General features: G+C 42.0%; 1 protein-coding gene across 1 annotated transcript; it reads right to left on the reverse strand.

The window, feature by feature from the left end:
* Window positions 1-5,763: 5,763 nt before the first annotated feature.
* Window positions 5,764-10,276, reverse strand: LOC121957045 (protein phosphatase 1 regulatory subunit 29). The gene is made up of 2 exons (XM_042505549.1): window positions 9,594-10,276; window positions 5,764-8,274 (listed from the first exon to the last, which is right to left on the reverse strand). The coding sequence occupies exons 1-2, from the start codon at window positions 9,933-9,935 to the stop codon at window positions 5,770-5,772; spliced, it is 2,847 nt and encodes a 948-aa protein (XP_042361483.1). The 5' UTR covers window positions 9,936-10,276; the 3' UTR covers window positions 5,764-5,769.
* Between the last annotated feature and the right edge of the window lie 2,359 nt (window positions 10,277-12,635).

Genomic DNA, 12,635 nt, shown 5'->3' on the forward strand with positions numbered 1-12,635 from the left:
GTGCTGATTAAATCTAATGCAACTGATCTCCAGACTCACAGGCCAAAAATTTTCTCTAGCGTCTTGGTTTACTTTTGTCATAGTCAGCCCACTGAATATGCACAGTAGAGTTTCACCCACTGGCTCCGCCCACAAGTTCCCACTTGGCTCATGGACTTCACATTGTGATCCCATCACCGATTTTGAAATCGGGAGGAAAATTTTGCAAATATAAAATCTCCATGTTACAAAAAATCATAATAGAACAGTCATAATTGACCTTGTTTTCAGTTCAAGATGTCCTGTCATGGGTTTGACAGATGTGACTGTGGTCTATGGGAAAAATGCTTTTTTTCGCTGAAATTCTGCAAGTGGCCTAAGGGAAAAATTGGAAACAAGGCTTAGCTGCTTTAATGGGGGCCTCTTTTTCTCTTTATGTACCATCATTAATGTCACATCACATTCGTGTCATGTCATATACACCACATAACACAATCATTAACTTACTCACATAAGTAAAGTTATGTAACAAACATACTTGTTTTAACCCAAACAATGGTCTTTTTCTGAAATTAATTAAGATCCTGTGAACACGGAAGTTTATTTTGAAAGGTAACCTGTACCCAAAACTGCCATGTCAACCCTGAGCATCAAAAAAATGATGCTAGAGGAGTGCCTTTGGGTCATAGTTTCAAGCGTAAGGCCACTGACCAAGCTACTTAGCTGGGAGTGAGAATGTCTTTGCTGTTGGTGTTAACGAGTCAACATGGTTTATTATCTTTTCAATTCCTACACATCCCTCTTTCTGCCTTTACCTCCCTATTGCTTCCTCCCTCTGGGTCTCGATCTACTAGCCCATTGCTACTAGTTAGTACGTTTATATATTATTTCTATGATGTGGGAAAAATAGTATTGTATATTGTTATATGCTAGATGATGAGACTTGTTAAAGGGCATGGATTTTTTATAAAGACAGATTCTGCGTTTTAAATCTACTGGGTTATGCACATTTTACTTCTTCCTTATCAGACGATGCAGTAAATGATCAGGAAAAAGATTGTCTAGAAAAGCGTATCCTTAGTTGACCCTTAAATTAGTATGACTACTCACAAAAGGAATATCTCACTCTGACTGAGATTGCTTCAGTGACAAACCACATGGGTAAAAAAAGTGCCATGTGTCAAGGGAGGACTGGGACTTTGTACTGTGGTCTTTGCTAATGGAAGCATTTAACTCCTTTAGTAATTTAGAAACTGGTTAGACATAAACCCACGCCCCATTTCGGGCGATGATTCATTATTTAAGAAACCAGAGTTTAATTAGGCCAGGCTTTTAAATGTAAGAGAGCATCAAAGGATTAACATATTAGAAACTGAAAGCATCTGTGATTTTGTGTCGGTATACACAGATTGGGGAAGCAACCCTAGCCAGCCTCCCACAAAAAACGGATTAAACATTAATAGCACATTAGATGGCTTTCTCACGTCTGGCTTTCCTGTGGCTCTGAGACAAACAACAAGGACGGTGCTACAAAAAGGACCATTGATGTCCGAGCGAGCCATCCTCGAGGGGTTCAGCGAGGATATGAGCTGAAAAGGAAGAGAGGGGTTTTTTTGTTTGATGCTAGCTTTGTGGGACAAAAAACAGGTATTTTGATCTCAGTAATGTTTTGAGATTTTAATAATTCAGTTGGTAAGTTATTTGAGCTGGCTATTACCCGAGAGTATACTTTATGGAAAGCATCAATTCTGTAGAGTGACAATTGAAGAAGTAAACTTCCCATAACCACAATATAACTGTAAAACTTTATCAGCCACTGCTTAACCTCCGAGGCCAACTACCACAATTGTTTAGTCTACACCAATGGTAATTGCTTTGCTTTAGGGGAACAAGCAACAATACAGACTAGAAGTTAATTTGGGAGTGCACTTGCAAAGAAAGTTTCTCAGCATCTCAAGTATTCATACCTGTTTCTGCCGTTTTTTTGACCAACTCATAGGAAGGATCATTTATCAAATTTGAATTCGATGTCCTCATTTCCAGTTTGCCATGACTCCCTTTTGTTTATTTGGCAGCAGATTTTCAAGTAATTATTAATGATGAGAAACACAATATCTCGTCTAACAATAGCACTCATTTGAGCTATGGTAAAATCACTGTTTGCAAATCATTAGTCAGACTGGCACCTCTCCCACCAGCATTGACAATGTTCTCTATTGGGCCAGTAATGCTTCATCATCATCATCACATAGATTCATTCAAACAAATGGTTGAATTAAATCTGAGCAGAAGAGCATTTGAACAAACATCTGTCCACCCTGAAAAACTATTTTCTGAAAAATACATTGGTGCGTTAAATATGTCAATGAAAATAGAAAATGTATGAAATTAAAAATTGTCCATGAAAACAGTAATAATCAGGATTTTCTGTCACATTATATCTTGTCCGATAGATGAACATAAATGGCAGCTGAAATGATCCTGATATCACTGAACATTTACACTTATCCTCAGTGTCCATTTCTGTAAACTTATGGCAGTTGAGGATCTGGGGAGTTAAACGTGCCACGTTCCTTCTGTGTGATTAGGTACCAGCAAAGAAAATCCTTTCCTCTGATTTGTCTGAGTCGATCACAGTAACAAGTTCCAAGTTCCACATGGTGCTTTATCATATAAAGAAGGCCGATGAGGCGGTGCATCCCAGACACTCTATAACTAAAAGACAACAGTGAGGTTCTTGGATTTATGTGGTCCAGTCAATCGTAAACACTCGGGGCAGAACACTGACTCCAAGGGGAATGACCTCTGACCCTGACTGTATGCACACATCTTAATAAAACTAGGAGAAGGAGACAGAGATAGAGGTTTTATGACAACAAAGAGGGAGGAAGAAATAAACAGATCAATATGGAGATACTATTACACACCACCCTCTCATATTTGCATATTCAGTCCTGTTCAACCTGCATTTATTCAGCCAAAAGCATGCTAAGAGAATGGACTGCTCCAAAAAAAAAGAAGAAGAAGAAAAGCAGTGTTGAGATGTGCTGTGCAGAGCCAAGTCCTACCTGCAGTAAAGGCAATTTCTCACTTTTCTCTTTTAATAAAACATGACAGGACATGTCTAAAACCAAACCCATAACCCACTGGACTCGCGGGAGCAGTGACGGTAGTGGTGGGTGGGACAAATGAACATCATGTAGTTAAGATGTGAGGATCAAAGCAGAGATAAAATGTTGCTAAATTTAAACTTTTAACTATAACTTCTTTCCTTGTCAATATAGCCCTGAACAAAAAGTGGAGCAAGGACCACTGATTCAATTTTCACATTTTAAGGGTTCTCAGATTGTGTATGTTAGCTGATGAGGCGAAAAAATCAAACGCTACACAGCACTTTAGATAAGCAGGATGCCTTTTGTCAGAATGCCAGGCAATAACACTATCATTTAGGAAAATCACATTGTTTCAATTGAAAAGGCCAGGTGGATGGATAATACAAGAATGGAGATTAGATTATGGCTGTGTTAGCAAGAGGCACTGTGCTACTGTGGTATATCTGATCATCACGGTCATGTGATGCACATCTGGGAAAATACAAGGAACATATTTGTACATTTGTCCATGCCATTACTAATCTAATATTGTTTAGACTCTGACAAACAGACAATGGGCAAGATGTGACAACTATTAATTTAAGTCAGTTTGGGCACATAGAATATAATCTGACAAGGCATGCCAACACGCACTTACACTGACCACTGTGTACCACACAGCCACACACACACAATCATGAGGCTTAAAGTGCAAGCAAACATGCCTGTCACAAGTCGGCTAATTAAGTTATCAATAGACAACAATAGCATTAATTTTCAGAAGAGACAGGTTGGCAATAATTAGAAGTGTCCTTTTCCTCTGTGCCTCATTCCAGTTTTAATGTCAGAGAAAGGATTATGAATGTACTGTGGTGAATAGAATGATGCAAAGAGATTTCCCCATAACCTGCTTGAAATCTACTTAACATCCGTAGTGGCAGCAGAAAATTATTTATATTCTTGCTTGTCTTGCCTTTTTCTCTTTTATATCCCCTCTCACTTTCAATTTGTCTTTGTCCCTGTCACATGTGGGTCACATCTCTCATGCTTCTTTGTAAGGGGATTGTGTGAGCTCATCTGTCACGTAGTTAAATTTCCCTGTTGTGCAGGTAAGTAGCATCTAATTACCTTCATGAAGGGAATATTATTTTGCCCTCTGTACTTCATTAAATTACTGTAACAATTGTGATCATTACTTGGGCAAATGCTGTTTGGGACAGTTTAGGACTTCTGTGGGACACTGTCTACACCACTCACTGAACCAAGCAAGAGCGGTTAGTTGGAAAGACGTATTGAACAGTTCAAAGTGCAACCAAGCATTATTAGAGTCTTAGGTTCCATGCAGTCTTTCCCTCATGGTTTATCGGCCCGTTCTCATTCCCAGATTGTCAAAAACTGAGACTTTGCCACAGCTTTTGGTGTGCAATACAGACACTAAAGGTACTCTTTGGCATCTATGAGATGCACCAGGCTTTCAACTAATTCCAATGTAAACCAATTCGGGTCAGTGTTAGATGCTCAGATCAACTGATGTAGTATAAAGAGTGAGAAAATCTGTGTAGAGTGCATAGAGTAGGGGGTAGGGGGTAGGGGTGGTGGATGAGTCAAACAAATTTAGTCAGGATACCACTGTAAGTGTCCCATGTAAGATTAAAAGTTAGTGCTATAAGTCAATGCTGTTTTAACATACCATTACATAAATTACATTTTCGTGTGGTGTATTTTTTTTTTTTTTACACAACACATGATGTTTATTTCTGAAGTCAACCAAGTACTTTTGTTGCCTAAACCTAACCATGACCACTGGGCAATTTTAACCATGTGTTACAACAAGATTCACCACAGAAACAGTTGTATGTCATACACAGTTATAGGGTGCCTTTGGCGTTGGTATCACGTAATGGGCAAGAGAAGAGTCAGTATTTGACAACCTTGGAGCGCTGGTATTTGACAGCCCAGGATGAGAACGTGCTGGATATTTCATGCTGCAAGCCCACATGACTATTTTCCCATTGTTCATTTGTTTCCAATTTCTCTGTTCTTTTCAGTGTGAGATGCTATTGAAATGCAAATACCTCAGCCACGTGAAGGATCTCATGGAAGAGAGATGGGGTCTGCATTTGACAGATCTCTTCACCAAACAGTATGTTGTCACTTGTAACAGAGCACAGATCCCACCTGTCATAGTCTGCCTTCGCTTAGAAATCTAAACATTTCTGGAAAATGAAACAGTATCCAATAACAAATAGGAAAAAACACATTGGATCCCACAACCTTTAAATGAAGAATATCAGCATTTACCTTCTGTGATTACCCATAGATAAAAACATGGCACTGATAAAGACGGTCCATAGGATCACAAAACATGATCACTGAAAGAGTACTAAATTACAGAGTTGGCATTTGCTCCCTGTGCTATAAATAAAACCCCAAAACACGCAATGAGAATGATACAGAAATGGTGCTACAGTGAAGTGTAAAATAGAACACCATGACTCTCATATCCCAGGCACAGTTTCACAGTCCTTGCTTTAGCACAATATTCTATACACCTAGCATGCCAAAAAAACCCAAAGGCAAAATTTTGTCCTATTTTATTCTCCCCATGATCTTCACATTGTTTCTCTGGCCCACAGGCCATTCAGGAAAAGGAGTATCCAAACTCTCCTTACCACAATGCCTATCTCTGGTCCCCCAGTCACAGCTTCTGCTGTGCTGACACCCCCTTCCAGTAATCAAGGATGTCATGCAAGTCCTCACCTTTCGCAAACTGCACCTTTTTTCTAAGGGCATTTCCAGCCGTCACATAACATGCCTCATCACGCTGGCCTTTCCGGTAGGGACGAAAGCGCTCCCAGATCCGCAGTGAGCTCTCTGAGGAGTACTCTGGGCTAGAGGAGTAGCCAGAGTAACTGGAATGGTGGCGGGCAGGCGAAAGCTGGGAATAAGACGCTGCATCCCTGCGGGAGCGTGTCAGGGGCTTTAGGAAGGAAACCCTCTGGGCTGGGGAGCCTTGGTGGGAGCCTTCATAATATAGAGCTGGGACGGAGTGGCGGTGCTCCGAGCAGTGGTAGTCCTGCTGCACCTCCAGCTGCTGCTGCTGCTGCTGTTGTATTTGTTGCTGTTGATGGTAATGGTGTTGCTTCTGGTTGTCCTGATGTTGGGCACCAACACCACCACTGTCGCAACCACCACCACCCCCTCCACCGCAGCTCCCACTCCCCACTAAAGGCAGCCTCTCTAGGGGCTCCCCACAGCCCACGGGACTGGCACGGTCTGGGTACTGCTGCTGCTGCTGTTGATTACAGGCATCTGGGCTCCGTGGCTCAGGAACGTCCAGGCTATATACCCTGGCCCCACCACGATCTCTGTCCCGACCCATGGAGCCACAAGAGGTGGTGCTGCACTGTTTCTTGACAGCATTTACAATAACCACAGCTGCATCTGCACTCATTTGCCGCTGAATAGGGCGTACAGCGGTGGCTGGTGGAGGGGGCCTGTAGGGGGGAGTGACAACAAAACCACCACCACTGATGCCTGGGCGCTCAGAGAGAGGGGTATTCAAGGCAGGGAGTGGAGGCGGAGGGGGTATTTTGTTAGGAGCCATGACTTGGCACGTCTCTGTCACCCCTTGGGAGAGTGGGATTAGGCCACGAGTAAGGGAGGACGTGCTGGTGGGAGGAGGGGAGGTGGGATTGGAGCCAGATATAGGGTTAGTGGAGGCCCCTGAGGCAGCAACTGCTGCTGCATCCAGCTTCAGTGCATCAATGCAGTTGTTAATGATCTGGTTAACCTTGTCCACTTCCATGGCGATGGTGGAAATTTCTGATGCTGAGCCATGTCCGTCATCATCCGAGTCCTCCCCAACATCAGTTCCATCATCATCTCTCATATCTATACCACCATGCCCACCATCTCCCATCCTCTCCATCCCTGCCCCTCCAGTTCTTATATCCATATAGTTTCCCTTACTTGTAGCCATGGCCTCTGAAAAGGCTGTAGCCATCTTTTCCACTTGCGGAATTGAGGAAAGTCTGGAGGAACTGGTGTTGGCTGAGTGAAGCATTCCCGAGCTTGAGGATGCAGACATGGGAAGTTTGCCTCCATGGTGGTGCTGATACTGATGATGTTCTCTGGACTGCTCCTGAAGCTTGTGGACTGCCGATGGATCATTTGCCACTGCGGCCGCCACCTCTGGTCCATAGCGCATTTCTAGTATAGTTTTCTTGACACAGATGGACTTCTTCTTCTCATCATGCATCCGTTTCTTACGTAGACAGTAATAGACAAAGCCTAAAACAATGAGCATGCCAAAAAGGCAGCCAACAATGGTCATTATGTAGTGAGTAGTGGTGGAAGGTGTGGGGAGCATGTCATCTTGATTTTGAGCCCGAGTGGAAAACTGGATGCAGGTGTGGTTGTAACGTTGAGAGTTGCGGATGGATGCTACACAAAAAGTATAATTGGTGTGCGGCTTGAGCTTGCTGAGGGTAATCATCTCCTTCTTGTTCTTCAAATTCATGACATCAGACACATATGTGTGGTTGTATTGTGTTAGAATGTACATTTTGCTGTAGGGCCTTGGAATCTGCACAAGGAGAGAGGCGGATGACAAAGCGACATGATGGAGCTTGATGCTGGGAATGAAGCTGTGTTCTGTGGATGAGGAAGAGGTGGTGGGCTGGTGGTATGGCCCAACACCATTAAACATCTCTGGCCCGATCCCAGAAGGACCATCCAGATCTGGTGGGAGAGAAGTCATCCCCGGAATCATCACTCCATCTCGGCAGTGATGATACAAAATGTTTTTGGCATTCCGACCAGCATGCCCAGCAGCAATGAGTAAGGGGTAGCCAAACATTTCGCGGGGTGTCTCACATTGGAGGCGGTCATAGGTGTGTGTGACATTGTTGAAGGACTCCAACCAGATGAGGAAGCTATAAAGGTCACAACCACAATGGAACGGATTTGCTGCCAGTTCGCACACCATCAGCCGACTGAGAACTGTGAATGTGGCTGGGTCAACGCGGGCCAGTTTGTTGGAGGACAGGTCAATGCTGCTGAGGCTGGGACACTCCCAGAATGCATTGCTGGCAATAACCTCAATAAGGTTGTGTTGGAGGAAGAGGCATTGCATGCGTCCGAGCCCTCTCATCATACCCTCAGTTATGTTTGTCATCTTGTTGTAGCCCAGTTGAAGAACCTGAGGAAAACACAAAAGTAGCATTGAGGCATTTTTATTTCTTTTGTTACATTGTGTGCTCAATTGTAGTTGTAATTTTTACTAATTATATTAAAATGTTAATTCAAATTTAAGGGAAATGTCTGTATTTTTCAACCTGAAACCTATTTCCCTATGTTTTTGTGTCTAAGTGACCAATGGAGACAACAATTTTTAAAATTGGTCCAGTACTGGGCTGTGCTACAGCCACAGCTGCAAAAGAATGTAAGCCATATGGGCAATTGTGTACTGTCAATTTAAATCATTTAAAAATAACAGTTTTGCCACTGAGATGTCGTTAGAAGTTTCTGAAAACATTACAGACCCTACTGAGAGATGAAATGTTTCTTCTTACCTTTAACTGGTCTATTTGTTATTATGACCAAGTCTTACCCGAGACATATTTTTTTTGAAATTTTGCAAGGGCTGACCATTGACTGTATATAAAGGCTGACAGACAGGCCATAAGCCCTGCCCCCTCAATGCTTGCAGCTGCAACATGTGCCAAACTAAAAACTCAAAATGTCATTTTAGGTAGTTCTCGTAACCCTGATGTATGTTCAAGTGATCGTTCTTCTGAAAAATTTTGTTTTAATGAGTTTCATAATTTCATAAAAAAAGGGGATTTTTGGCCACGATAGACAGCTGTGTCAGCCTATCTGCGTGCTCGCATCAAGAAACGCTGCTTGCAATTGGTCAGATGGCTGTTTTGGCAAAACTCCTCTACTGCGAAGATGGCTACTGTCCAGACTCTGGTTCCTAAATAACGTCACCAGCAGATGGCAGATGGCAGCGGCCATATCCAGGAAATTTTGACTTGACTCAAGTATAATGGGGGTAGGCAGTAACGTGTCATCCATCTTTATATTCAGTCAATTGGGCTGACTTGTCGCAGGAAAACAATGGTGGAAACCTTGACAAACACTAACAAACAGACAAGATCAGCTAAATGTCTGGGAAAACATTCTGTTTCTTTGTAATGATCCTTTCCCTATTGTTGTCAGACTCTTATACTAACAATCTGAGTCTGTCAGTGGCAAAAACAAGCACTTTTAGTGGATAGAAATTCTTTACAATTGCACATAGGGATAACTTTTCAGCCTGCAGCACTCTCACTGACTGAACCAATACTGGACCAATTTTTCAAAAATCATTTTTGTCATTTGTGACTTAGACACAAAAACATAGGGACATGGGGTCCAGATTGAAATGAATGTCCAAGTCCTAGGTCTAAATATATTGCAAACTACAGCATATTCTTGAGTTAAACTAAAAGCTTTTATCATTCATTCCCCCTTCACCTGTAAGTTGGCTTGTCCTGCAAAGGCTCCATCTTCAATATAGCTGATTTCATTCTTGGTGAGGTTGAGGTCAGTCAAGTTGGTGAAGCGGTACATAGAGCTGAAGAGCACAGCTTTCAGCTTGTTCTCATTCAATCTCAAGTCATGGACGGTGTTGTTGATGTGCTGGGGGATAGTCTCATACGGTGGCTGGTTTTGACTGCAGATAGCCAGCCACACATATCCTTTGTCGCCCTCAATGAGCCAGCAGTCTCCATTGACCGTGTGGGGAAAGTGAGAGAAGAATAGGAGGGTGGGAAGAATAAGAAAAAGGAGAGTGGAGGTGGTAGAGGCACCCTGCATGATGCCGATGAAAAGAAAAGAGAAAGAAAGAGGGGAAGCTAGAATTATTTAGGGGAAAAACGTAGGTGCAGGCAGGAGAGGAGGTTGTGTTTGCAGGAGAAAGGGAAGCAACAATGGTTGCGAGATAGGATTTCCGAGGAGGAAAAAGGGTCTGGGTTGGGTGCCGAAAAAGGGGTGAAGGCTTTACAATGCCAGTCACAGCTTTATGGTCATCATGGTGATTAGCAGGGGACCCATGTTATATCATATCTTGTTGGGCTGCAATGCGGGGTGTCACAGCTTGTCTTCATAGTCCCTTCTTTGGCTTCAGCTATGACTCTAACGGATAGATCCTTGGAATAATGGAGAATCTGTCAAAGAGAATACAAAAAAGAAACGAGAAAAAATGTGATATTGTGTGATAGATACAGTATGATATATAATGACAAAGACAAATTTGTATTACTTCCTCCTCAGATAATTTGTATTTTGCAATGTTATACATATATATTATATTGCCTGCATTTTGCCTGGATTGCCTACACTTTTTGTACAAATGCACTGAAGAATAAATGAAACAATCTTGAATCATGAATCTTAATAAATGATAAATGGATTCCAACTCCACCAAATTCCTATAACATTTCATCGTCTCAGAATAATCCTTTTCACGGCACCAGTAGGCATCCCAAAATCAGTCTCAATTTTCCTCAGGGCTTGTTTCTCACTTTTTTTTTTCTTCAGCTGGTGTTCTTTCTCATCATGTTAATATACGCATGCTGCATTGCCCAAACAGCTCCCCTTTTAGACTACTGCATCTGCACTTAGTCATCCCCCCCTTGGTCCCCCCACCTCCTAGTGCTATGAGGTCATCAAGCTTTGGCCGATACCTGCGTACACGCACCTGCAAATCCCTCCTCAGTCCTCAGGGGAGGCTATCTTTTTTTAAACACGAAGTGCAGCATTAATCACCCAAATGTTGACAGCACATTGTCTCCACAGACATTCCTTGTTATGACACTATCCTGCCAAAACCTAAGCTCTCTATCCCATCTGCATGTCATTTGAATAGCAGTCAAGCGTTTACATAAGGAGAGGATTAGCTGCCTGTTGCATCATGACAGACATTGTCCTCTTGCCGGCTCAGCGGCTGGGAAAAACATACTTACAATTACACACACATAACACAAACCTCGGCCTTATACATACATGTGCATGCGTAGAAGTGAACATACGCATGTCCCCATTTAAGGTGTAGGCTCACAGGAAGAGTTAAACCTATCAAGATGGATTCTCAGCACATCGATGGTATGCTGTCTGATATTACAGTTTGTCTATCTATGTGCAGTGTTTTCTCATCTCACGTCTTTCATCCCACCTCTCCTCTGTTTTACATTCTCTCGATTTCCATCATCATTCCATGAAAACAACAAAGAGAACCTCACTCAGTTTCTCTGAGGAACAGGCCACATTTCTTCCTCGTGCTCCAAATTCAGACTTCTTTCTAATTCCGACAGAGAATTGAACTCATTCCAGTCTATTCCGGTGCACGCTCCCCCCGGAGGTGCAGGCAGCGAATCAGGTCCATCCGCTTTTTTAATCTACTTATTACTACAGAAAACATGTGTGAAACGGCATATTATCATGTAGATCTATTGACCTTAGGCACCTGCTAGGTTACCTTTCTTCACTTATTTTGCAGTTGCAGAGCAAAAGAGATGTGTTTTTAAATATATTTGACTGATTCAAATAACAGATGGATATAAACACAAAGCTGCATCAAAATGTGTAAGATCTGCTCAGAGGTAAATAAAAAACAGATGTGAATACACCAACAAATCACTATGGATGCACTTAGTTTCAATCGCTCTGCCCTCAACAATGGTCAGTAATCTATTTGATTTGATTGCAAATTTGTCCCTGAATACACAAAGAGGGCCACTTAGTCAACTTTGTGATAATCCATGGCACAACAAGTACCCCTGTCAGGGCTGCATATGCTTGGCTAAACAATTGGGCAAAGTATAAAATAGGTTGCTCACTTTTTAGTTGTTAAGGGCAGCTGTAGCAAAGATAGTATTGGTATGACACCCTGAGAGTCAAAGTGAAAAAAAAAACATGTTTGCAGACAACGTTGGCAAAAGTTTAAATTTTACCCTGGAGATATTGTATTACCAAGGAGATATCATCTCCTAGAAAGAAGACAACATCTCAGAGACAGGAGATACTATTTTGCAGTAGGAGATAAACTTAGGCATTGACCAAAATTGCCTGCAAAAACAAACCGAACCAAACCAAACCAAAACAAACACCTCTCCTCTCAAGACTTACATACAGTACATAAGCCTGAGCACCACAAATTGCAAAAATAAATAAATAGATACATAGGGGACTCGTGTGTCTGAAATCCTTACTCCAATACTTGCACATACTACCACCCCGTATTATAGATATTCAAATGTTGTGCTAGATAGATAGATAGATAGATAGATAGTTAGATAGATAGCTAGCTAGATAGATAGAGCGATGCATCAATAGATTGATAGAGAACAGACAGACAGACTTTATTGTCACCACCTTTGTGGAAATTTGTCTTTGGCTTTGCTCAACAACAGCAAAGGTACATACAAACACATAACACAATACACCATTAAAATGCACAATAAACAAGATATAACAGAGAAAAGAGGCAGGTAGGAGCTTTAAATTATGTAAAAAATA

Source organism: Plectropomus leopardus, chromosome 17, assembly GCF_008729295.1.
Source record: "Plectropomus leopardus isolate mb chromosome 17, YSFRI_Pleo_2.0, whole genome shotgun sequence".
Taxonomy (NCBI): domain Eukaryota; kingdom Metazoa; phylum Chordata; class Actinopteri; order Perciformes; family Serranidae; genus Plectropomus; species Plectropomus leopardus.